Genomic DNA, 26,147 nt, shown 5'->3' on the forward strand with positions numbered 1-26,147 from the left:
TCTCAGAGAATCTGCCAGAAAATATATGCTTGAACTAAAAAGAGGAAGTGGTTTATAAAAGAAAGTTGTGAAATATCTTCTATGCTATTAATAAAAGTTATATTTTTTCCAAATTTAGTTGGAAAACTAACTGAAGAATAAGAATTTACTCTATGAATAGTTTTCTTCCATATCATGCAAGTATTTGAAAATATGTTACCTTGGTTGAAAAGACTGAACACGTTGCTTTGTTATTTATTTGTAGAGGAAGTCCACTGCCTAAGTGGGGCACAAAAGGAAATCTACCTTCTCTCTCCCTTCTCTTAATTTACAGAAGTTTGCGGAAACATGATTCTCCCTTAAGCAGAAGATCATTTTGGGGCTTCTTTCTCTTTTTTCATCCGTGAAATGGCTGGAGATATAGTCTATGCTGACATCAAAACTGTGAGGACCTCCCCTTTAGAACATTCATCTCCACTTTCGAGATCTGGTAAGTTGAATTTAGGGTGCCTTTTAGAATTAATATTTTCCTTTTAATCTTTTTAAAATTTCTGTCCTGTGTCATACTGGGAATAGTTAGGAGACTGGGTTCCAAGCAAAATCTATCAAATGTAAGGATAAGAGTGAATGTTTACAATGAAACAACATATCTGTTCATAAAGTTAATTGTAATTTTGGTCTTAATGTGTAGAACTTTATTTTTGTTTTCATAGCCTCTCTATTGCTTGTATTTTTTGTGGAGACCATCCATACTCATACCGCGACTTCTATACTTATTTCCCCTTTCTGCTTTACAGATTTGCTCATCCTTGATCAAATCTGTCATTCTAACATAATATGATAAATTATTTACACAGAGGCAATTATTTATGCCAATCATTCACAATGTTATTTATCTTTTTAGAGTTTGTATATTGATAGAATAAATATGTTAAATAAATTAAGAAGACATAAAATGTTAGTATTTTATTTCATAAAGTTTAGATTTAATGACTGAGTAATTGAATATTTTTGGAATATTAGGAGATAGGTATATGGCTAAAGTTAATATTGTGCCTTAGTCCCAAAGCCACCTCAAAAATGACAAATTTTGAAACTCAGTGTATTTTCTATTCCCTGAAGCATGAGAGGAGTCTTTGCTATGTTACCTTTGTGTTCTCTCTTCTAGGATACAATATTTTTATTATAAAGTTCTTATAAAATGTTTAAATTACTTAAGATCTCTTTCTCTTTGCACATGCCCTTGTGGAATGAATGATGTTTTGTTTGTCTATATTTCCAAAGAATGATTTGCTTCTTTACACTTTCAAAAGCTTGCAATAATCAAATGAATCTAATGTGTGTTCTTCTCTGATTTCAGGAGCACCTTGCTTTTTATTTTAAACCTTACCTCTCTAATTTATCCAGTAGAGGCTAATCTGGTTTCTTTTCTTCCTACACTAGGCACTTTCATTTCCTATGAGATGGTGAAACATAATTTAAAATATAACATAAACTAGAACTGCATTCTTATTCCCCTACCCTTAAAATGTCTCACACAAGGAGTTATTTTTCTAGTTCTAGACCAAAACTATAATAACCTGTATGAACAGACATTTTGTTTCACTAATTCAGTTCCACAAAGAAAAAAATATTTTCTTACATTCCAGCCTTTAATTTTCTTTTTGTTTATAGATAGAACCTTATTTTATTCCCTTCCTGGTTTATAGATTTGGGGACATTTATAATGTTATCTAGCCCACTCTTATAATGTTAAAAATGAGAAAACATAACCATATAAAGATGAAACTACTTACCTATAATGATGCTTAAGACTGAAAGTCAAATATCTTATTGCTCTTTTCACTGTGTGTATTTAGTGTTGGATAAATGTAACTGCATTCTCATGTGTCACATCACTGTGGAGGGAAAGAGCTATCTGATAAACTGAAGTCCTACAGAGTCCCACACAAATGTCCCTTACCTCTTCTAATTTCTCACCTTTCACTTACTTTGCTCTGGACGTTGCCTTCTCTTTGCTCCTAAAAGTTACCATATTCCTTACTGTTTCAGAGCCTTGTCTCTATTGAGTCTTTCTACCTAATCTCTTAATCTTTGTACTCCCATAACCTCAAACACTACTAAATTCACAGTAGGCAATCAATAGGTACTTGATAAGTACAGGAATTTGTAAATGGATAAATAAATAAATGAATCTCATTAAACACTCAACGTATCTTATATATTCATTGGTTCTCCAAGATATAAAATAAAGAGGAATGTCACCAAGGAACCAAACAGAATATCAGTGAGAGAGTATGACTGAACTGAGAATACTCGAGGCTAAGATTCAGAAATTCATGCTTTGCTTAAATCTTACTTCAAGGGTCTAAAAGAATGAACTAATATCTCTATGTTGGCCCTTTTATAAAATCTGAAGTTTTATTTGCCTCAATTTTGGGGTCTGTAATCTCAGGTCTTCATATTAGAAACATATTTAGTGATATTAGCATGTTCTTCTTGTAATTGCCCTGACTTCCACAATTGGGACTGTTTCATCTGATGAATGAAAATATATGGACTTATTTTAATGTTTTGAAAATTAACAAATTCCCACTAAAGATGCTTTAATCAATAACAACAATAATTTGAACATAAGACAAAGTACTCTGTAATAATAATATACCAAATAAACATTCTGGTTAACCAATCTTCACATGTGATTTTAGAACTGATTGTGTTTCAACATCAGCTATTTTTAGTACCTTCTCACTGCATTGTATGTATGTGTGTATATATCATATATCTAGTAGAATTGATGTACTATAATTATGTTGTAATAGAGACTTTTGATATTAACTGTCAGCCTAAAGCTAAAAAATACCAGCTTTTTATTTGGTTTATTTGTTACCTTTTGAAACTCCCAAATGCGATGAGGTATTGTGGGTAGTGAACGCAGCACTGGTCTGGGAGTCGAAAGACTTGAGGCTTGATATCAGCTCTGCTATCAAGTAAATGTGTGACTGGGAACTTGAATATCCCCATTTTAACACATGGGTATTGAACAAAGTAATCCCTAAAATTACTTTCATTTTAAAATGTAAGGTTTTATGAAATAACAATTAAGTATCACAGGAAATAGATACACTATATGAAGGAAGAAACAAAAAATATCAACTCAAATAACTTCTGTAAATAAGCTTATTAGAGAATACTGAGGGTTTCATGGTCTTATATGAAAACCTAGGGATACAGAGAGTTGATCATGAATCAGATTACTACTGCAGAATTATGTACTGTTAACTCACAAGGAAAAACTCATATTCACTGACAGTTTTATAGGTCCCCCTTTCCACAAATCAGAGAACACACACACACGTGTGGGGTTTTTTTCTGTATGTGTTTGTGTGTGAATGAAAAAGGAAAGTGGGTCTATGTATTTTAAAGAAAAGTAACTTAGAAACATGATAAGTGAGAAAGTTTATTCTATTCTTCTGCTACCTCTTACCATCTAAGGAATTATCTGCTGGGCTTGCTAGTAAAATCTATCCAATTTTTTAGATTCTCACCATCATGGAATTTTCATGAAAGTTGGATCTGTGATGATCATCATCCTCTTGGTAATAGTAATTATACTGAGCATTTTGGGTAAGTGATTAGCAATACTATCTATCTCAAAATATTATTCACTCATAACTTGTAATTGTGTTTGCTATTTAAGTGGTTCCTAAGCAATACAGTACAACTTTACAAAAAGTATGAAATTTAATACATAACTAAAATTAAAGATTTTCTATAGAACTTAAATGTGATAAAATATATAGTATGGATTCATCTCGTTGATAAAGGAAAGAGAAGTCAAGATTGGATTATGTTTTATTACCAAAATCAAGCAATGAATTTCCTAGTGCAGTTTGATAGTGGAATAGACATAAGTTTCTCTAAAAGCATGTGCAGATGAAAGCAAATTAAATTATGAAATGTATTTCTGTGTAAGCTTATTCATATTGGCTACTCCCAGGCATCATCAGTTTTGTATTAACAGGTGAGAAATTTGTCTAAAATGAATCAATTCAATTGGACATTTTAAAATTATGCTCATGTACTTTGGACAGAGCTGAACATAGCCCAATTATTCATATGGTAATTATTTCAATATTTTATTGAATGCATACTTGAAGAAAAGTTCTTTATGAATATCTATAGGACAGAGATAATATATAGATGATATATTCCAAGTAATACAGGCCTCAAGATTAAACAAAATTCTAGGGCAGGTCAATGTAGTATTTGTCTATGTCACTGAATCCCAGTGAATAATATTTGTAATTATGGATGGTATTAGTAATTATAAGTAAATAGGCAGAGCTATAGAATTTTAGAACTATAATGAGCTCTAGAAATCAGCAAGGCAGCAGGCCTAGTTTAGATGAGCAGTCTGAAGCCCAGGGAGATAAGTGGTTTGACTATTTTAATACAACCAGCCAACAGCCTAATGCACACTATAAAATTGGAAGGAGGGGAAGCAAAAATAATTAACATTAAAATCTATGCTCTATTTCTTTTTGTTATGTTAACATAATAGATTTGTTTGTTACTAAAATAGTAGTTGTTTAGTAAGACATATTTGTTATTAAAATATATTTGTTACTAAAATAGATTTTAAATATAAGATGTCTTTTAAAAAAGTTTATCTAGAAAGCAACAATGTGCATGACTGGTCTAGAGCCAAGAGCTTGTTTTCCAATCCCAGCTACACCATTAATAGATTTCTTACTTTGGATACAATGTATTATGACACATATACATTGTAAGTATTAAAAATATTCTATATCAATGTAAGTATTGGATGTAATATATTTAATACATTAAATGCATTAATTGTATTGTGAACATGGTACCACGTGTTAGCGCCTGGCACATGACAAGCACTATTAAATATTAACTTTTATTATTTTCAGGTATATTTATTTTGTTTTATATCATCAATACTAATTGCCTGATACACACTACTGCAAAATTATAAATTACTAAAGATAGTTTCTGTTAAGTGGCCATCAGAAAGAGAAATATTTTTTTTTTATTATACAAAATCTACTCTGGGTAACTCTACATGCAGTATCTCAAAAGGAACAGAATCATAAACCAAAACCAAAACATACAAAACTCTTTCCATCAAGTACGTGACATCTGATATAATTTATAGAAACCCACCAAACACAGACCATCTAAATGAGGCTCATATCCAGAGCTGGACATTTTGTGCTTATTAAAATAAGTAACTTGAATATCCCTCTGGTCTCAGATCATATTTTTTCAATCCTCCCAAAGTTAACAATACTAAGATTCATAAAACTACAAGTGAAACTCCAAATCTTAGAAAAAAATGGTGCTATTTTTCCCCTTAAATTTTTAATCATTTAACTTGCTATGGAATGTCCACATTACTGGACTTCACAGAGTCACTAGAACCCAGTGGTTTTGTGCTATGTGTTTAATTAAGAAAATATGTTTCTTCTTTCATTAGTTGTCCAGTTCAACTCTGCAAGACACACCAATGTGGATAATGAACAAAAAGGGAAACCCTGTACTGGGGGAAATAAATCTGAAACGATCACCTCAACCGGTAATATTATTAGATACTTCCTAATTCCTGAGTAACCAAACATGAATAGATTCTTAATTTTTCCTGAGGATATCTGAACAGAGGAGAGGCTCTTCTACCCCTATGGAGGGATGGTTTAGATCATTGCTTTTCATGGGATCATTACAATCCATGGACAAAATTTTTAAAGGCCCAAGGCAAAAAGAAAAAAAAATAAGCTTATATAATCAGTTTTAAATGAATGTAAAGGTATTTCATTGAAAAACTGTATTTTATTACTTTTCTATTGGGACACGTCCAGGTGCAGGATGGAGTTAAAGTAAAATTTATGGTCATTGTAGGTAGTCTTTGGTCAATTTTTTAATTTTACTATGTGCAGAAAATTTAAATGATAATTTTGTTAGTCTTTCTCTTGCTCTCTCATGTGAATATATTTTCATATTTTCAAAGGTTAAAAACATTCAATTAGATGGTCTTTCTATTTTCTTAGATTGTTTTTAATCTGCTAATTTGCATTTTACTTCTGTATTAAAATACCATATACCTTTCTTCTTTTGACCATTCAGATATAATCCATTAAAAGTATTTATCCACCATGTCCATATTATAAGGTACATTGAAATTCAGGGAACTCATTAAGGCTTTACATTGGATTTTGATGTTTCCCCAGCCCCTCAACCACACCCCCTCAACCACAGTCTAAATCTATCTCATACAACATATGTTAATAATTTTCTCTCACCAGTGGGACATTGTGCAATATTATCCCCAAAGCAAAAGCACTTTATTGTAGCCTTTATATATATGACACAGGGTGGTAATAAATAAAACTATAGCTTTAAATTCTGTCTATTCTATTGTTTAATTTTTATGCTATTGTTACAAATGTATAAGGGCCTTTGAGCCTCAGTTTCAATTAATTAGGAAATTATACCAAATCTAAATGTGTTTGATCTTAATAAAATAACCAGATAGACAAAACATGTAAAGTAAACCTTCATGGACTTTTTTAGCCATCATTCCAAATTCTTTCTCAACCTTCTATTTTCTTTCTGGGACATAAATTAGATATGCATTGGGCTTTGCTTCCTCTCCTTTTATCCTCTCATTTTGTCCTTATTGTTGTCAATTTGTGCTGAATTCTTGGTAATATTTTCAGTAATATCTTTAAGTTCCCAAATTATCTCTTTTCCTGTGTCTACTATGCTAACATATTCATTGAGTTTCTAATTCCAATTATTATATTAACAGTTTTCAATCAAAGGACTTATTTTTAAACTTCTTAGCTCTTGATAGTCTTTTGTTATCACTTTTTGTTTCTTCTTTTGTTCTTTAAAATAACTTACACATTATTATTTATAATACATATAATTATTTAAATATCTAAAACACTCAGTGGTCAGATTTGTTCTTTGTATTTCCTTTTGATACATATGCCTGTGATTAGATGACTTGAGGTGCTTTTGAGACATTTGACTAATTTAAGAGTCTCACAGATTCCCTCCCTCACCTTTCAGCAAATCCAAGGCTTGATCTTAGAATCCTAGCACTCGTGCACAAATTTTGAGAGCCTTTTTTTCAATTAGTACACATTATTAGGATTATTATAGTTCTTTGTTTCTTTAATTACTTATCTTTTTTTCTTCCAGTTTCTTCCAACTCTTCAACTGTCCATAAATCTTGCCCCACCAAAGATTGGAAGCTGCATGGGGGGAATTGTTACTGGGTTGCTGAAACTAAGAAATCTTGGCGTGAAAGTCAAAATGAATGTGCCATGAAAAATTCACATCTCATAGTGATCCAAGACTTTACTGATATGGTAAGATTAAATACTTAAAGGTTATAGCATCTACCACATTTGCAATGAGATTTCTTGTGCTACACACTTGGCAAATACATGTGAAATTCTTTTTTAATTTTATGTGCTATTAACTATATTCAAATATTAGTTGGATAAATTGTTGAACTATGTGATTACTTTATACTTCTTTTTGGCTAGTGGAAGGAGGAATTCATTTGGTGTTATATACTCAAGTTTTTTTTTTTTTCCATAAGACATCCCTGCTCCTTACCAGATTTCATTTCAAAATGTAGGAGATTAAATATCTTATTTTACCTCCTGTGTTTATTGTAATGCTAATGAGGATTGCAGCTAGATATCTAAAGGTAAGGAAGATGTTGTGAGAAAGGAAATACAGAATAGTACTACTTACTTAAATTTAGTTGTTTCTTGAGGAGAGCTAGTATTTAGCTAACTCTGACATAATTTAAATTGAAGCTTTGATAAACGAAGATTGGATGCTACTTTAAGCCTTCTAATTAATAAGGCCAATATACATATGTTAAATTGTAAACATCAAATAAGGGTTCTCAGCATAAGACTTGGTATGTTAGAATCACAAGCTGCTTCAATGGCTGTTTCTGCAAGCCCAAAGACTAGCAGTGCTTTTCAATCCTGGCCGAATATTAGCCATCTAGGATTTACAAAAGGGAAGAAGCTCTTGAGACTTCTGAGGAGGGGGAAAACCCTTTTGACTTTCACAGAAATTTACAACAACAAAAGAAAGAAGTAAACTATTTTCAGTGTAACCAATGTAACCCAAAATAACAAAATGTAAGATTCTGTCAGGTGCAGCAAAATATGAACTAAATCAGGAACAGAATTAAGAATTGAAAAGAGACTTTTGTTCTCCTTCTAGAGTTCACTTTTAATAGACAAGAAAGAGGAAACAGACTTCTAACAAGAATGTTCTAAAAGAATAAAACAATAAATTATTACAAGGAGAAATCACACAATGAATAACTTTACTAAGAATCCCATATATTTCCTTCTCACAATCAAAGGGAAAAATGTAGAAAGAAATGCAGAAAAGACACGTCTCCTCAGCACACAAGAAACCAGATTTTGGAGACCAGTGGTATAAACAACATATTTTAATGGAAACTTACTCTAATTTAGGTTATACTTTTTCACATTATTCCTAAGGAAATAAATGGGTCAGACAAATTGTTCCCTTTCAAGGATAAATGAGAATCTAGAAGGAATCAGGGCATCTACATTTCCAAACCTCTCCAAAAATGGAAAAGCAAAACACAAATAAAATATATAAGAAGAAAAATTACTCTAGGAAACAGAAAATGATTTTCTAGCAAATTATTTTTAAGCTCTCAAGCTAGTTAAAGATAAAATGGCAAAAAAAAAACCACACAAAAAACCCAACCCAAACCACCAGTAATAATTATTAGCTCATCTAGGATACCCATGTGTCAACACATGGCAAGAAAATAAAGATGAAAGAAGAAGGAAGGAGGATGGGGGGATGAGAGGAGAAAGGAAGGTATTAAAAAAGGCAAGAGAAGTGTATGGCTTTTACTCCCACAATGCAGATATCTCAAAGAAATGTTGCTACTACTTTTACAATGAAAAATAACTTCAAATTCTCAACTTTTTCCCCCCAAATCCATTAGAGAGTAAAGTTTGTAGAACATCCAGCTAGCCAAAATCTATGGGTGCAGGCACATGTAGGAGAGAGGAGATACATCCTCACTTTCTTAGCAGACAAATCAGATACCAGACACCAGTGAGAATTCAATCAGAATAATTGAAAAATGGATAAAGGCTGAGTAAGTATGGCAGAACAGTGTGAAGCTTCTAGGGTCTGCAAAAGCCAGGGAATTCCACCACCTCTGGCAGACTGTTTCTCTACAAACTCTACCAGGCTCTCATAGAAATGATGGGAAAGATTCTTAAGGATGTGTCCGTTGTGATGCAGATTTGAGAAACAAAAGCAGCAATAAAATATAAGTGCAAAGGAATTCCACAGGACCTTCCTCCCAGTCTGCTGCCCATCCTAGGGAACAAAAGACTTAATGCATGTTGGGGAAAATGACCAAACACTGTTGCCCGTAGGGAACTGGAGAAACACCATTGCAGGTGAGCCGAAGTGAGAAGAAAAAGTCTTCTCTTTCGGGAGGGCAGGAATGCACACTGGGCCCACAAGTATTAATACATCCAGGACATTGGCAGACAACTTAGGGGGCCATACCCACGGACATGGGCATAATCAGAACAGCAAAGCTCACCCCCATCCACTGCCTTCCACAATCAAGATAACATGTTTCAAAAAGGAGTAAAGAAGAACGCTGCTGGAAGAAGAAAAGGAGAGGAGTAGGAATGTGCAGAGAGATCCTCTCTGAGACACAGTGGAAACGAAAAACTTAAATGGTCAAGGTCAAGATGGTTTCCATCTGGCAAACAAACCCTGCATTAAATACCAGATATCATTACAGGAATTTGAAGTGTGGGAAACAATGAGGATAACCACAGCAAGAACAAATCACAAATCTAGCCCAACTCTTAAAGATTAACTGAAGCCGCACATTAAAAGACCTAGGAAAAGGACCTGTGTGCTTTTTTCCAAACACAAAACTGTTTAACTCAATCTCTACTGTTCTAGACAAGTTGTCCATCTTTCAACAAACAAATATGAGGCATATAGAGGACAAGAAAAAACAAGACACTCCTGAGAATAAAGAGGGATACTATGTCATGATAAAGGTGTCATAAAGTTCACTAGGGCTGCTGGAACAAAGTACCTTAGACTGGGCAGCTTAAGCAACAGAAATGTGTTTCTTAGAGTTCTGAAGGTTCGAAGCCCAGGATCAAGGTGTCAGCAGGCTTGGTTTCTTCTGAGGCTTCTCTCCTTGCCTTGCAGATGGCCACATCTCACTGCGTCCTCACAGCGTCTCTCCTCCATGTGAGCACGTCCTTGGTAAATCTCTGTGTCCAAATTTCTTCTCCTTATAAGGACACCAGTCAAATCGGATTAGGGCCCACCCTAATGGCTTCATTTTAACTCAATCACATCACCAAAGGCCCAGTATCCAAATACAGTCACATACTGAGGCCCTGGGTCCTGAGGCTTCAACATATGAATTTTGGGGAAGCACAAATTCAGCCCATAATATTCCATTTTCTGAGTCCCACAGCCCACAACAAAGGTCAGTTTCTAAATGTATGTACAGTAAGGCAAACAGAAAACTGAAAGGGAAATGAACAAATCCACTATGATAGTTGGAGATGTAAATACTTCTAAGTAATTTTAAAAACCATAGACCAAAGTCCAACAAACAAACAAACAAAAAAAAACTCATAGGTAAAACTGAGCAACACTATCAACCAACTTGGTCTAATTGAAATTACAGAAAACTCTATCCAACAACAGCAGCCTATACCTTCTTTTTAAGTACATGTGACCTCTCATGTAGATCATATTTGGGGACAAAAAAATTAAAAACATTTACAATTATAGGTATCATAGAAAAAGTATGCCTCAGGGCTGCAAATGGTGGCTCACGCCTGTAATCCCAGTACTTTGGGAGGCTGAGGCAGAAGGATTGCTTGTGCTCAGTAGTTGGAGGCTGCAGTGAGCTATAATGATGCCACTATACTCTAGCCAGGATGAGACTTTGTCTCAAAAAAAAAAATAGTAAATAAAATTATGTCTCAGATAATAACAAAATTAAACTAGAAATTAAAAACAGAAAGCTATTTGGAAAATTACTAAATGTTTTGAAATTAAAAAACACACTTCTAAATAATGTATAAGTCAGAGGAAGTATTAGAGGAAATTTATAAAAATATATTTTGAGTTAACTGAAAATATAAATATAACATCAAAATTAGTGGATTTTAGTTTAAGCAGAGTTTAAGGGAAATATATGATATTAAATGCCTATTTTGGAAAATAAGACAATGTAGAATCAATAATCTAAGGTCCTACTTAAAAAAAAAACTAGAAAAATAAGAGCAAACCAAACCCAAAACAAGCAGAAGAATGGAGGACCTACACTGTTCAATTTCATGCCTTACTGTAAGAAGCTAAATTAATCAAAATGATACAGTATTGGCAAAAGAGAAATATACAGACCAGTAAAATTCAATACAGAAGCCAGAAATAGACCAATACAAATAGTCAACTGATTTTTTTAACGTAGCGCACAGGTAATTTGATGGAAAAACACTATTTTCTCCCTTGTATGCCTAATGACTATTGATTTTCCAGAAAACAGCTGTCATTTAGCATGTGAGTTCAGTTGCATGTGACTGAGAACCAGAATTATTGTTGCTTGAACAAGATAGATGTTTACGTTGCCAGCAGAAAAGAACCCAAACTCTGTAAAATAATTTAAAAATGTTTATTCTGAGCTGAATATATGCAACTGCAGCCCAGAGAGCCACGCTGCAAAGGCCTTGAGCACGTGGTCCTGCTGTGCTTGGGTTACAGTTTGGTCTTATACATTTTAGGGAGACAGAAATTTCATCTAAAACCATAAATGAACGCACAGAAGACACCCATTGGTTTGGACTGAAAAGGCAGGATATCTGAAAGCCATGGTGGGGGGCAGGGGTGTAACAGGTTATAGGTGGGTTTAAAGATTCTTGGATTTGCAGTTGATTAAAGAAATGAAGCATTGTCTAAAGGCTTGGAGTGTTTTAAGTTAAGATAATTAATCAGAGACAAGCAACCAGAGGTACACCAGACATATACCAAGACTCAAGAGATCCGGTAAGTAAATTGATGACCTGCATATGTGGTTTAATGTTTGGCTTAAATGGCTTTAGGCCTGTTAATGATTTTTGTATCTCATTGTTTCAAAGAATAACTTTGAAAGAAGCAGACAGGGCATAACTAGGCGTGTCCGACCTCCCTTCTCCTCATGGCTGGCAACTGAGCTTTAAGGTGTTTCTCTTTTTTGAGGTGGGGAGGGTTCCCTTGGCCGAGAGACCCACTCAGTCAGCTGGGAGCTTAAGTTTTTATTTTAGTTCATCACTTCTTTCACTGAATCTAAGATGCTTTCAATCATATGATGTATCAATTAGAAAGCAAAAATAAAGCTGTCAATTAAACTATCACAAGTCATTGATTATTAGATATTTCCCATTTTAAAATGTTAAAACTGGGACAAGTCTGTCTTTTAATATATGTAATAGGTTATTTCGCTGACATAATAGTCCAGACTGCTGTGGGGTTTCTGCTCATCACCCTCATCAGTAGGGTGGTGCTTCCATTCTGTTCCATTAGTCAGAAATTAGGTCAATCATTTTGTCACACCCAGCCAAAAAGCAGGGGGGAAAATATAGCCTTTATTATGGCTGTCCATGTACTTTGGCTCAGGGATTACTTTATTAGGGCTGTCCATGTACTTTGGCTCAGTTGGATTACTATAAGAAAAAGAGACAGTAGGGAAGTAGGAGCAATATGAGCCACATCAGCTAAGATATTGCTTTCTTTCTTTAATTTCCCTATATATTCTCTTGCTTCTATATATTATTTCATAATTGTGCTTAGTAATAATGATGAACATTTGTGTACTGAGCATTTAGTCTGTGGCAGGCAATGTTTAATAATGTTATTTAATAACAATAATACCTCTTAGAGATAGCTACTGTTCTTATCTGAATTTTAAAGACTAGTAAAAACAGAAGTAAGAAGATTTCATAACTTGTGCAAAGGTGCACAGGAGTAAGTGATAGAGCTAGGACCCAAGTGAGGCAGTTGACGCCACAGCCTTTAGTATCTGCTTCCATCACACCATATTTAATTGCAGTGGTTGGTTTACAAGTCTGTCCCTCCACTATGATCTACTGGAAAACATAAAGTATGTTTTACTCACCTGTTCATCCCCAACTTTGGTGCAGTGCTAAGCACACAGAAGTTGCACAGAGAAGGTTTTTTTTTAATCAATAAGAATCAGAAAGTTATTTCATACCACATCCACTGTTCCCTTTAGAGTTTCCTGTGGTTGTATCAAAAATCTTCAGCCTTTTATTGGATTGGCTTGACTGTTCCACCTGAAGGGGAGTCGTGGACCTGGGTGGACAACAGCTCTTTCAACCTCAGCCACCTGTGAGTTTATTGTGTTATAGTCTGTGCTTTAATCCCTTGTTACATGACGAGAAAGGGTATTTGGATAGTGTTGGTCTTGAAGTGAGTGAACATGTATTACATTTCCTGACTTTCTCTTATAATCTGATAAATAATTCACATAAAATAGTCCACGGAGAAAGTTGAGAAGCAAAGGAAATCTTATTGCATCCACTCGGGAGATTTATGCGTGAAATAGGAGTTGCCACTGATGCCTTTTTATTGTATCACTTCATCTAAGAGGTGAATTAGCAAGTGTAAAATCTCTTATGAGAGCAGTTTAGGTCACAAAATGTAAGTTTCCGCTCATTTCTAATAGCGATCAGTTTTAAATGAAAAAAATTGTAGGTAAGATTTTAGTATTGACCATATCCTCTAACTAATACTCCGTAACTATTAACTACTCTGGAGAGAGGTTTGAGAAATAAAACTCTGAGTGGGAAGAATTGCTTTACCCATTATATTGTTATTTATAGTCTTTTAATGACCATACTTTTATTAAACAATTAGAAACTATTTTCTGAGTTCCTCTTTAGTCTCTGGATATATTTCTTGGCTGGTGTAAATATAACTTCTTTCTTTCTACAGGTTTTCAATAAACAAAAATGAACCACAGACCCGAAGCAAGAAATGTGCTGAGGTGTCTGGCAATATTATTACTGTACAAAATTGTAAGCATTATAATCAGTGGATCTGTGAACTGTAATCCACTCTGCAGAAAGTCAGTCTTCATTTCTGCAACTGAAAGACAAACAGGCCATCAAGTTGGAACTCACAGGAAAGTCCGGCAGGTTCTCTGTCTTAGAGGGCTCCGTGCACACGCATGCGTGTGTATGTGGGTGTGTATTTGTGTGTGTTCTTTTATGATTCACGTGGGTATAGTACTATTTCTCAGAGTTGTAGGAAGGATGATAGATGAAATAAAATGTTATAAAAATGCTTAGTATGAAGAAAATTGTTTTCGTCTGAATTAGTTATTCAATCATTATAGTCTTATTTTGTCTATATTTTTGAAACTTCAGTCTTACCTTTTCATGCATATGGTGGGTACCTTCTTGCATACCCCTTGGTTGCATGCTTTTGTGGAAAATAAAATTTCCATTTTATTATGGTTCTATGATGGGCACGAACTTCCTTATTAGAACATTTCTCTGACATGACCCAAAACATTATGGTTATCTCAGATTTAATGAATATTTTGATGTTCTTTAATCATTAAAGCAATCTCAGTTAATGCCCAATAGTAGCTAGTAGTTGTCTGTCAAATGGTGTGTACCAGGTAACAGCATCTGGAAATTTTCTAACTCAAAATCCCCAAGGTCACCACTGGGAGGCACTAGTGGGCTATTGCCATAAACTCCAGTCTACATGAGTGAGAGTGACAGACACTTTTATGGTATTATAAAATCATAGTTGAGTGAGGATGGTAAGGGCCCAAAGGCATCGAGAGAGCTACCATTTGTTGTAATTCAGACAAGCCCTGCCTTGTTTAGGTCCTCACTCATACACTGTTTTGTTTCAGGCATTCTCATTGTAGGAGGTAGCAATATTCTATGTTGTTAGGTGTGGGTTCTCCAAAACCTAAATGGATCAATTAAACTCTGTCTTCTAGTTTGGTCCTAGGTGTGAGTAATGACAGCAGCTTTTTTGTTTTTGTTTTTGTTTGGTTTGGTTATTGTAGCTACTGTTTATTAAGTATCTGCTAAGTACCTGGCACTCGGCTAAACACTTTATACACATTGCATCTAATTTTCAAAACAACCTCTTTTCTTAGTTTTTGAAATACATTTGCCCTTTTATTGTATATGTTTAAGGGATACAACATGAAGTTTTTTTTTGTTTTTTTTTTTCTTTTTTATTTCGGCATATTATGGGGGTACAGATTTTAAGGTTTCAATAAATGCCTATTTCTCCCCCCCCCCAAAAGTCTGAGTCTCCATCATGACCATCCCCCAGATGGTGCACATCTCACTCATTATGTATGTTATACCTGCCCCCCTCCCCCCTCCCCCCTCCCACCTGCCCAATACCCTATTACTGTAGTTCCTATGTGTCCACTTAGGTGCTACTCAGTTAATACCAGTTTGCTGGAGAATCTGGTGCTTGTTTTTCCATTCTTGGGATACTTCACTTAGTAGTATGAGTTCCAGCTCTAACCAGGAAAATATAAGATGTGCTATATCACCATTGTTTCTTAGAGCTGAATAGTACTCCATGGTATATATATACCACATTTTATTAATCCATTCTTGGATTGATGGGCACTTGGGCTGTTTCCACAGCCTTGCAATTATGAATTGTGCTGCTGTAAACATTCGAGTGCAGGTGTCTTTTTTGTAGAGTGTCATTGGATCATTTGGGTAGATGCCCAGCAATGGGATTGCTGGATCAAATGGTAGATTCACTTGTATCGCTTTAAGGTATCTCCATATTGCTTTCCACAGAGGTTGAACTAGTTTGCAGTCCCACCAGCAGTGTAGGAGAGTTGCTCTCTCTCTGCAACCACGCCAGCATTTATTGTTTGGAGATTTTTTGATAAAGGCCATTCTCACTGGGGTTAAGTGATATCTCATTGTGGTTTTGATTTGCATTACCCTGATGATTAGGGATGTTGAGCATTTTTTCATATGTTTGTTGGCCATTTTTCTGTCTTCTTTAGAAAAGTTTCTGTTCAAGTCCTTTGCCCACTTTTTAATGGGGTTATTTGATTTTTTCTTGCTGATTTTCGTGAGTTCTAAGTATATTCTAGTTATCAGTCCCTTATTGGATGCATAGGATGCAAAAATTTTCTCCCATTCTGTAGGTTGTCTGTTTACTTTCCTGACTATTTCTTTGGCTGTGCAGAAGCTTTTCAGTTTGATCATGTCCCATTTATTTATTTTTGTTGCTGCTGTGATTGCCTTTGGGGATTTCTTCATAAACCCTTTGCCTAGGCTGATGTCTAGGAGAGTGTTTCCAACATTTTCACTAGAATTCTAATAGTTTCATACCTTAGGTTTAAGTCTGTTATCCAGCGTGAGTTGATTTTTGTGGGAGGTGAAAGGTGTGGGTCCTGCTTTAGCCTTCTACAAGTGGCTATCCAGTTTTCCCAGCACATTTATTGAAAAGGGGTTCTTTTCCCCAGCGTTTTTGTCTGCTTTGTCAAAGATTAGATGGCTATATGAGGATGGTTTTATATCAGGATTCTCAGATCTGTACCACTGGTCAATATTCCTATTTTTGCACCAATACCAGATTGAATTAATTACTACAGCTTTGTAGTATAGTTTGATATCTGGCATATTAATACTTCCCATTTTGTTTTTGTTGCCTAGAATTGCTTATGATATTTGGGGTCTTCTTTGGTTCCATACGAAGCGTAAGATTATTTTTTCTATGTCTGTGAAGAATGTTTATGGGGATTTTAATAGGTATTGCATTGAATCTGTAGATCAGTTTGGGTAGTATAGACATTTTAATGATGTTGAGTCTGCTGATCCACGAGCATGGAATGGATTTCCATCTGTTTACATCCTCTGCTATTTCCTTCCTCAGTGTTTCATAGTTCTCCCTGTAGAGGTCTTTTACCTCCTTGGTTAAGTATACTCCTAGGTACTTTAATTTCTTTGTTGCTATTGTGAAGGGAATTGAGTCTTTGATTTGGTTCTCAATTAGATTGTTGTTGGCATATATGAATGCCTCTGATTTCTGTGTATTGATTTTGTATCCTGAGACTTTACTAAATTCATTTATCAGTTCCAGGAGTTTCTTGGTTGAATCTTTGGGGTTTTCTAAATAATATCATATCATCAGCAAACAGTGAAAGTTTGAGACAGAAGTGGAGACAGTGGGCAGCCTTGTCTGGTTCCAGTTCTAAGTGGGAGTGATTTCAATTTTTCCCCATTCAGTATGATGTTGGCTATGGGTCTGTCATATATGGCTTGTATCATTTTTAGGTATGTCCCCTCTATGCCTATTTTCTTAAGTGTTCGTATCATGAAAGGGTGTTGAATTTTGTCAAAAGCTTTTTCTGCATCTATTGAAAGAATCATGTGGTCTTTGTTTTTGCTTCTGTTTATGTGGTGAATTGCATTTATAGATTTACGTATGTTGAACCATTCCTGCATCCCTGGGATGAAGCCCACTTGGTCGTGGTGGATTATTTTTTTGATAAGTGTCTGGATTCGGTTAGCTAAGATTTTGTTGAAAATTTTTGCATCTATATTCATTAGGGATATTGGTCTGTAGTTTTCTTTTTTTGTTGCATCCTTTCCTGGTTTTGGTATCAGAGTAATATTCGCTTCATAAAAGGTGTCGGGGAGGTTTCCATTCTCCTCGATGTTGTGGAATAGTTTCTGCAAGATAGGTACTAGTTCTTCTTTGTAAGTGTGGTAAAATTCGGGTGTGAAGCCATCTGGACCGGGACTTTTCTTTTTAGGGAGATTTTTAATTGCTGTTTCTATTTCAGCTGTTGAGATTGGTCTGTTCAGGGAATCTATTTCTTCCTGGTTGAGCCTAGGGAGGCTGTGTGTTTCTAGAAATTTGTCCATTTCCTCCACATTTTCCAGTTTGTGTGCATAAAGATTTTTGTAGTATTCATAAATTGTATCTTGTATCTCTTTGGGATCAGTTGTGATGTTTCCTTTTTTATTCCTGATGGAGCTTATTAGAGATTTCTCTTTTCTGCTTTTCGTTAGCTTAGCCAATGGTGTTTCAATTTTGTTTATTTTTTCAAAGAACCAACTTTTTGTTTTATTAATCTCCTGAATAGCTTCACTGTTTTCAATTTCGTTTAGTTCTGATTTGATCTTGTTGATTTCACTTCTTCTGCTGGGTTTGGGGTTGGTCTGTTCTTCTTTTTCCAGCTCTTTGAGTCGTTTCATTAGATTGTCTATTTGTGATCTTTTTGTCTTTTGGTTATAGGCATTTATGGAGATAAACTTTCTCTCAGAACTGCTTTAGGTGTGTCCCAGAGGAGTTGATATCTTGTCTCTCCATTGTCTTTTTCTTCATAGAATTTTTTTATTTCCGTCTTGATTTCTTCATTTATGAAGTAATCATTTAGTAGGAGATTGTTTAATTTCCACATTTTTGTGTAGAAATGTGAGTTTCTGTTAGGGTTGATTTCTAGTTTTATTCCACTGTGATCTGAGAAGGTACATGGTATGATTTCTATTTTTTTAAATTTCTTGAGATTTTCTTTATGTCCTAGGATATGGTCAATCTTAGAAAATGTCCCGTGAGCTGATGAGAAGAACGTATATTCAGTGGATTTTGGGTAGAATGTTCTGTAAATGTCAGTCAGACCCAATTGTTCTAGAGTTTTGTTAAGTCCATTATTTCTTTATTAATTTTCTGTTTGGAGGATCTGTCTTGTGCCATTAGTGGGGTGTTGAAATCTCCGGTGATTATGGAGTTGCTATTAATCCATTTGCTTAGCTCCAGTAAGGTTTGCTTTATGAATCTGGGTGCACCTAAGTTGGGTGCATATATATTTAAAATTGTTATCTCTTCTTGTTGAACTGTGCCCTTCACCATTATATAATGACCCTCTTTGTCTTTCACTACTTTTGTTGGTTTAAAAACTAAATCGTCTGAAATTAGAACTGCCCCACCAGCCTTCTTTTGGCTTCTATTTGCTTGGAATATTGATCTCCCCCCTTTTATTCTTAGTCTATATGCATCCTTGCAGGTTAGATGTGTTTCCTGAAGACAGCATATACTTGGCCTGTATTTTCTTATCCATTCAGCCAGCCTATGTCTTTTGAGTGGAGAGTTTAAGCCATTCACATTTATTGAGAGAACTGATAGGTAAGGTAGATTACTGATCATTCTGTTGGGTTGGATGTTGTTGCTATGATTTCCGTCTTGAGCCATTGTAATATCTGGCCTTTATTATCTTTGGGTTTTGGTTGTTTTTATATTCGTGGGTTATTATTATGGTGTTCCGTGCGTAACGCTGTTTTAAGTACTTCTTGTAGGGCTGGTCTTGTCTTGATGAATTCTCTGAGCCTTTGCTTGTCTGAGAATGTTTTTATTTCTCCTTCATATACGAAGCTTAGTTTTGCAGGGAATAATATTCTAGGCTGGGCATTGTTTTGTTTCAAAAGAGTGAGAATGGGGCTCCAGTCTCTCCTTGCTTGTAAAGTCTCATTAGAGAAGTCTGATGTTATTCGAATTGGCTTTCCCTTGTATGTTACTTGCTTCTTTTGTCTTACAGCTCTTAGAAGGGCCTCTTTAGTTGATACTTTGGTCAGTCTGATGATTGCATGTCGTGACGTCTTCCTGTTTGCGTTGAATCTCCCAAGGATCCTCTGAGCTTCTTGAACTTGTATATCAAGATTTTGAGCAAGGCCTGGGAAATTTTCCTGTATTATATCTTCAAACAGCTTGTCCAACCCTTGAGTGTTGTCTTCTTCCCCTTCTTGTAACCCTATGACCCTCACATTAGGTTTCTTCACATAATCCCACAGTTCTTGTAGGCTTTGCTCTTTTCTCTTGTTTCTCTGCTCTATTTCTGTGACTGATTTATTTAATTGGAGGGTGTTATCTTCAATCTCTGAGATTCTTTCTTCTGTTTGATCTACCCTGTTCTTGAGACTTTCCACTGTATTTTGTAGTTCCTTGAATTGATTCTTCATTTCCAGGAGTTCGGTTACACTTTTCTTCATTGTTTCTATTTCTTTTCCCATATCCTGGAGGCTTTTTGTGGTTTCTTTGTGTTGGTTATTGAGTTGTTGTTGCACAACATGAAGTTTTGATATACTTACACATAGTGAAATGGTCACTATAGTTAAGCAACTTAACATATTCATCATCTTCCACTGTTACTTGTGTGTGTGCGTATGTGTGTGTGTATGTGTGTGTGTGTGTGTGTGTGTGTAGAAAGAACACCCCAAATCTACTGTCAGAAAATTTCCAGTATATGATACAATATTATACTTCTAATTCTCATGTTCTTCATTAGATCTGTAAATTTATTCATCTGCAACTTTGTACCCTTTGACCTACATCTCCCCATTTCTTACCCATCCCTTATCTGCCCACAATGACCACTGTGTTACTGTGTTTCTGTGTATTCAAGTATTTTGGAGTCTTTTAGATTCCACATACATGAGGAATCATGCAGTGATCCCTCTGCATCCCTCTGCAAAAAATTCCCTATTTTTTTGTGTGTGTCGGCCTTATTTAACTTAGCATAAGCTTTTCCAGGTTCGCCAGTATTATCATAAATGCCAAGATCTCCCTTTTTTAAGGCTGGGTAATATCCAATTCTATTATATATACCCAATTTTTTTTTATCTATTCACCTGTCCATGGATTTGGGTTCTATCTTTATGTGAATTGTGAATAGTTTCATCACAAACATGTGTGCTGATATCTCTGCAAGGTGCTGATTGCATTCATTTGGCTATATACCCAGAAGGGGAATTGCTGGATGATGTAGCAGTTCTATTTTCAATTTCTTGAGGAACCTCCATATTGTTTTCCCTAATGGCTGCACCAATTTACATTCCCACCAACAGGGTTCACTCTTCTCCATACCCTTGCCGACACTTATCTTTTGACTTTTTGATAATAACTATCCTAACAAGTGTGAGATGATAGCTGGTTGTGGTTTTAATTTGCATTTCTCTGATGATTAGTGATGTTGAACGTATTTTCATATACTTGACCATTTGTACATCTTCTATGGAGATTTCGAATTAAGGATTTTGCCCAGGGTTTTTTTTATTATTATTTTAAGACAGAGTCTCACATTTTTTGCCCTGGCTAGAGTGCCATGGCATCAGCCTAGCTCACAGCACCCTCAAACTCCTGGACTCAGGCAATCCTCCTGCCTCAGCCTCCCCAGGAGCTGGGACTACTGGCAAGCACCATGATGCCCAGCTAATTTTTTCCATATATTTTTAGTTGTCTGGCTAATTTCTTTCAATTTTTTTGGCAGAGACGGGATCTCACTGTTGCTCAGGCTGGTCTCGAATTTCTGAGCTCGATGATCAGCCTGCCTCAGCCTCTGGAGTGCTAATATTACAGGCAGGAGCCACCGTGCCTGGCCCTTTGCCCAGTTTTTTAAATCAGATTATTTGTTTTCATGCTATTGAGTTGTGAAAGTTTCTTATATATTTTGGATATTAACCCTTTACCAAATATATGGTTTGCAAATTTTCTCTCAGTCTGTAGGCTGCCTTTTCATTTTGTTGATTGTTCCCTTTGGGATGCAGAAGATTTTTAGTTTGATGTAATCCTACTTCTTTATTTTTGCTTTTGTTTTCTGATTTTTTGGTGTCATATCCAAAAACTCATTGCCAAGGCCAGCGTCAAGGAGCTTTTCTGCTATGTTTTCTTCTAGGAGTTTTATGGTTTGGTCTTGCGTTTAAGTTTTTGAGTTGATTTTTGTATAAGGTATATGATAACGGTCCAAGTTTATCCTTTTGCATGTGAATATCCAGTTTTCCCAACACCACTTATTGAAGAGATTAACTTTTTCATATTGTGTCTTCTTGGTACCCTTGTTGAAATTTAGTTGACTATGTACACTCAAATTTATTTCTGGGCTCTCTATTCTGTTCCATTGGTTTTGATGTCTGTTTTGGTTACTATAGTTTTGGAATATAATTTGATGTCAGTAAATGTGATGTCTCCAATTGTGGTTTTCTGTCTCAAGATTTCTTTGCCTATTTGGGGTCTTTTGTAATTCCATAGTAATTTTAGAATTGTTCTTGCTATTTCTGTTAAGAATGCCATTGGAATTTTGATAAGCATTGCATTGAATCTGTACATTGCTTTTGAGTAGTATGGACATTTTGACAATATTAATTCTTCCACTAGATGAAGCAGGATATTTTTCTGTTTGTGTCTTCTTTAATTTCTTTCATTAGTGTCATAAATCCATAAAGTTTCCAGTCTACAGATATTTACCACCTTAATTAAATTTATTTTCAAATATTTTATTCTTTTTTGCTATTAAAAATGGGATTTATTCCTTGAGTCCTTTGTCAGAAAGGTCATTATTGGTGTACAAAAGTGCAACTACTTTTTACATGTTGATTTTGTGTCCTGCAACTTTAGTGAATTTATTTATTAGCTCTAAAAGTTTTTGTGTGTATGTGTAGCTTCTTAGGGTTCTTACATGTCATCTAAAAAACGAGTGATTTTACTTTCCGATTTGCATGGTTTTATTTCTTTTTCTGGTTTAATTGTTCTTGCTTGTACTTTTAGTATCATAAGGAATACAAGTGGTGAGAGTGGGGGTGTTACTTTGTTACAGATCTTATAGGAAAAACTTTCAGACTTTCCCCAGTGATTATACTGTTAGCTGTGGGCTTTTCATAAATGGCGTTTATTACATTGAGGAAATTTCCTTCTACATGGAAATTGTTGAGAGCTTTTATCAAGAAAACATGTTGAATTTTGTCAACTGCTTCTTCTGCATCAATTGAGATGATCATGTGTTTCTTTTTTCATTCCATTAATGTGGTGTATCACCTAGATTGCTTTGCATATGTGAAACCACACTTGAATCCCAGAGATAAATCCAACTTTTTTGGATGTATGATCTTTTTAATGTTTTGGTGGATTTGGTTTGCTATTATTCTATTGAAGATTTTGCATCTGTGTTCATCAGAGATAATTGGCCCGTAATCTTCTTTTCATCTCATGTCTTTTCCTAGCTTTATTTTTTGGGGGGTAGCGGGGAGGCAGCTTCAGCAACAGACATTTATTGTCTCACAGTTTAGAGGCTGGAAGTGGACAATCAAGGGGCTGTTCCTTCTGAGGCCTCTTTCCAGGGCTTGCAGACAGCCTTCCCTCAGTGCCCTCCACGTGGTGACTCTGTGTGCATGCATCTGGTGCCTCTGTCTGGCTTCCACGTCAGAGGGATACTAGCCTCATAAAATGAGTTTGTTAGTATGCTCTCTCGTCATATCTGTTTGGAAAACTTTAAGAAGGATTGGTACTAATTCTTTTACTGTTTAATAGAATTCAGCTGTAAAGTCATCTGGTCTTGGGCTTTTCCTTTGGGGAGATTTTAATTTATTACTTCAATCTCTGTTAGTAATCTACTTGGGCTTTCTATTTCTTTCTGATTCAATCTTGGTAGGATTTGTGTTTCTAGGAATTATCCATCTCCTCTAGGTTACCCAACATGTTGGCAAATAATTATACAAAAAAATCAATAAAATTAAGAGTTGGTTTATTTGAAAAAATAAACAAAAGCCCTTAGCTAGAATAATTAAGAACAAAAGATTGAACACTCAAATAAATAAGTGAAAGAAGAAACATCACAACAGATAAATAGCAGTTTATTTTTTGTTGCTTGTGCTGCTCCCTACTGGCTCCTTCTCAGGTTATTCCTAAAAATTTTACCATCTGGGGAGGCCCTTGGATCTTTTTGCTGGATTCATTAACTAGTCCTTGGTTGATCATGTGAGTCCCCACTGCTTTTAAAGCAATCCCAGCTCACTCTTCAGTTTTCTATATTATCGTCGTAATATCAATATAGTGCGTTATTACACCTGGGACCTGCCTAAAGCCCAAACCCCTTCTGACCAAATTATGACAATAAGCTGGTGAGTTTAGATAACCCTGTTCCAGGACATGAAAAGTAAATTGGGATTCAAGAGTGAGAGTGATGAAAGATCAAACTCTGGGCACTGATCTCTTTAGCCTGTTATATTTTTTACATTGTTGAAACCATGTCTGGGACTGCCAAAGCTATGGTTGGTACAACTTTATTTAAGCCTCAGTAGTCTCCTGTTAGTCTCTGTGAATCATCTGCCTAGTTCCCGGGCCATACTGGGCTACTATACAAAGAGTTCATTGGCACCAGCACTCCAGTTCCTAGCATGTCATTAATTAAAGTGGCAATCTCTTTTTGCCCACCAGGTATTTTATATTGTTTTAAATTAACCACTTATATGGGCTTGGGAAATTCTAGTGGTTCCCATTTAGCATGTTTAATAAAGAGTGACTTGAGGGTGGACTTACATACCTTCTGTTTTACATAACAGATGTTTCTCAACTTGCAATGGAGTTATGCCCCAATAAACCCATCATAAGGTGAAACCATCATAAGGTGAAACTATCATAAGTCAAAAATACAGTTAATACATTTAACCTACTGAACATTGCTTAGCCTAGCCTAAACTTGCTCAGAACACTTATATTAGCCTACATTTGGGAAAGTCATCTAACACCAACTATGTTTTATAATAAAGTGTTGACTATCTCATGTAATTTATTAAATACTATACTGAAAGTGAGAAACAAAATGGTTGTATATGAGTACAGAACAGTACTCGAAGTTTCTACTGAATGCAAATGCATATCACTTTGTCATCATCATGAAGCAATCTCCAGTGAGATATAATATCTATCCCAATCATACATCAGGTAAAGGAGACACAACCACCTCACATAAAGTCTGTTCAATAACCTCAATTTTCACCCAAACTTGCATTTTAGCCCCATCAATGTTTACATCTCTGTATCTTCCCAAGGTAACCATGCTCCCTGTTGAGACTTTACCAATGTGCTTCTGAATCACAGGGCTCTCATGTCAAGGAATCCCAGAAATGTCCTCCCCCATCTGCCATTTTACCTACACAAGTGCCTATGGTCTGTAGTCCCCAGCCAGGGGTCTGCCCAGGAGATCCTGACCCCTCATCAATCTTTCCCTTGATTCATCTGCCTGCTTAAGTGCCCCAGTTAATTCTGAGTAGAATTTCTCATTGTATTCCTAGTCTTTAAGATTTTTAATTTCTCTTAACTGTGGTAAATATATGAGGAACCTGTGTGGGGCCCTTTCACGGGTTGGGAAATCAGCAGGTTGTCCCAGTGGCTCACCCAACTTCTGATAATGCTGCATCACCTTTCTTTCAACACCATCAAAGTCCGCCATATTCATCCCATTTCTAAGTAACTATCTAAGACTCTAAGACTTCCACCTTGCTGGGATGAGTCCTTTGACTCTCCACTCTGTGCATCCCCGTTTTCCTGCTAATTTCCTTAATTTTCTTCTATCAGTAAGGCCCATACAGGAAAGCTAAGACAGCAAATCCAGTAAGGCTTCTCAGACTATTGGATTTTGGAGCAGTAAGATGGCACAGGGTGTCCTTACAAAAGGGGCATTTACCCTTGCCTGAGGAATGGTCATACTCGAATTCATGTGCTTTGCATGGGAAAGAGCTGCTTCATGTGGGATGTTCCCTTAGTATTTATGGGGGTGGCGGGTTGGGATATCTGCCTTCTCAAGGTAAACACATCTTACAGTGGCTTTTCTCCAGTCCACCAGGCTGGCCATTTTCTCAGGAGTAACCTCCTATGTGTCTGGATCATTATAGCTATTTGTGATAAGTTAATAATGAACCGAGTGTCCTAAATCAACTCAAAAATGCTTATACTGAGCAGCATTTAAAATCAAAGATACTGTCTCTAAATTAGTCACTATCACATTCTATTAAAAGTTCTTCAAGAGTCCTGTGATATCAATCTACAGATTGGTACAATCTCACACTATACCACCTGGTTTCAGCAGTTTATTGGTTTTGATCTCCTCCCACATTGAAAATTCCTTGGTCATCAAGTGCCTTAGAGATACCTTCTGTTATCATGGCATAGATTTTCCCTTTGTGTGTGTCTTTGAGGCACAATAAAAATCTGAGCTTGGTCTAGCA

General features: G+C 35.6%; 1 protein-coding gene across 2 annotated transcripts; it reads left to right on the top strand.

Annotated features, from left to right (window-relative positions):
* The first annotated feature begins 294 nt into the window (after positions 1 to 294).
* On the top strand, positions 295 to 14,606 carry CLECL1 (C-type lectin like 1). Of its 2 annotated transcripts, XM_020287638.2 has the most exons (6): positions 295 to 469; positions 3,520 to 3,606; positions 5,486 to 5,584; positions 7,213 to 7,382; positions 13,358 to 13,473; positions 14,080 to 14,606. In XM_020287638.2, exons 1-6 carry the CDS (start codon positions 388 to 390, stop codon positions 14,195 to 14,197), a joined length of 672 nt encoding a protein of 223 aa, XP_020143227.2. In that variant the 5' UTR covers positions 295 to 387; the 3' UTR covers positions 14,198 to 14,606. The 2 variants fall into 2 exon arrangements, with proteins under 2 accessions (XP_020143227.2, XP_075862962.1); XM_076006847.1 differs by lacking the exon at positions 5,486 to 5,584.
* Positions 14,607 to 26,147: the final 11,541 nt, after the last annotated feature.

This window comes from Microcebus murinus, chromosome 10 (genome assembly GCF_040939455.1).
Source record: "Microcebus murinus isolate Inina chromosome 10, M.murinus_Inina_mat1.0, whole genome shotgun sequence".
NCBI lineage: Eukaryota > Metazoa > Chordata > Mammalia > Primates > Cheirogaleidae > Microcebus > Microcebus murinus.

Bases quoted from the DNA above. Each gene is read 5' to 3' on its own strand.
- CLECL1 (XM_020287638.2), top strand. From the start codon at position 388: ATGGCTGGAGATATAGTCTATGCTGACATCAAAACTGTGAGGACCTCC. The intron at 470-3,519 runs GTAAGTTGAATT...CCAATTTTTTAG, and splicing joins ATCTCCACTTTCGAGATCTG to ATTCTCACCATCATGGAATT. The intron at 7,383-13,357 runs GTAAGATTAAAT...TGTTCCCTTTAG, and splicing joins TCCAAGACTTTACTGATATG to AGTTTCCTGTGGTTGTATCA.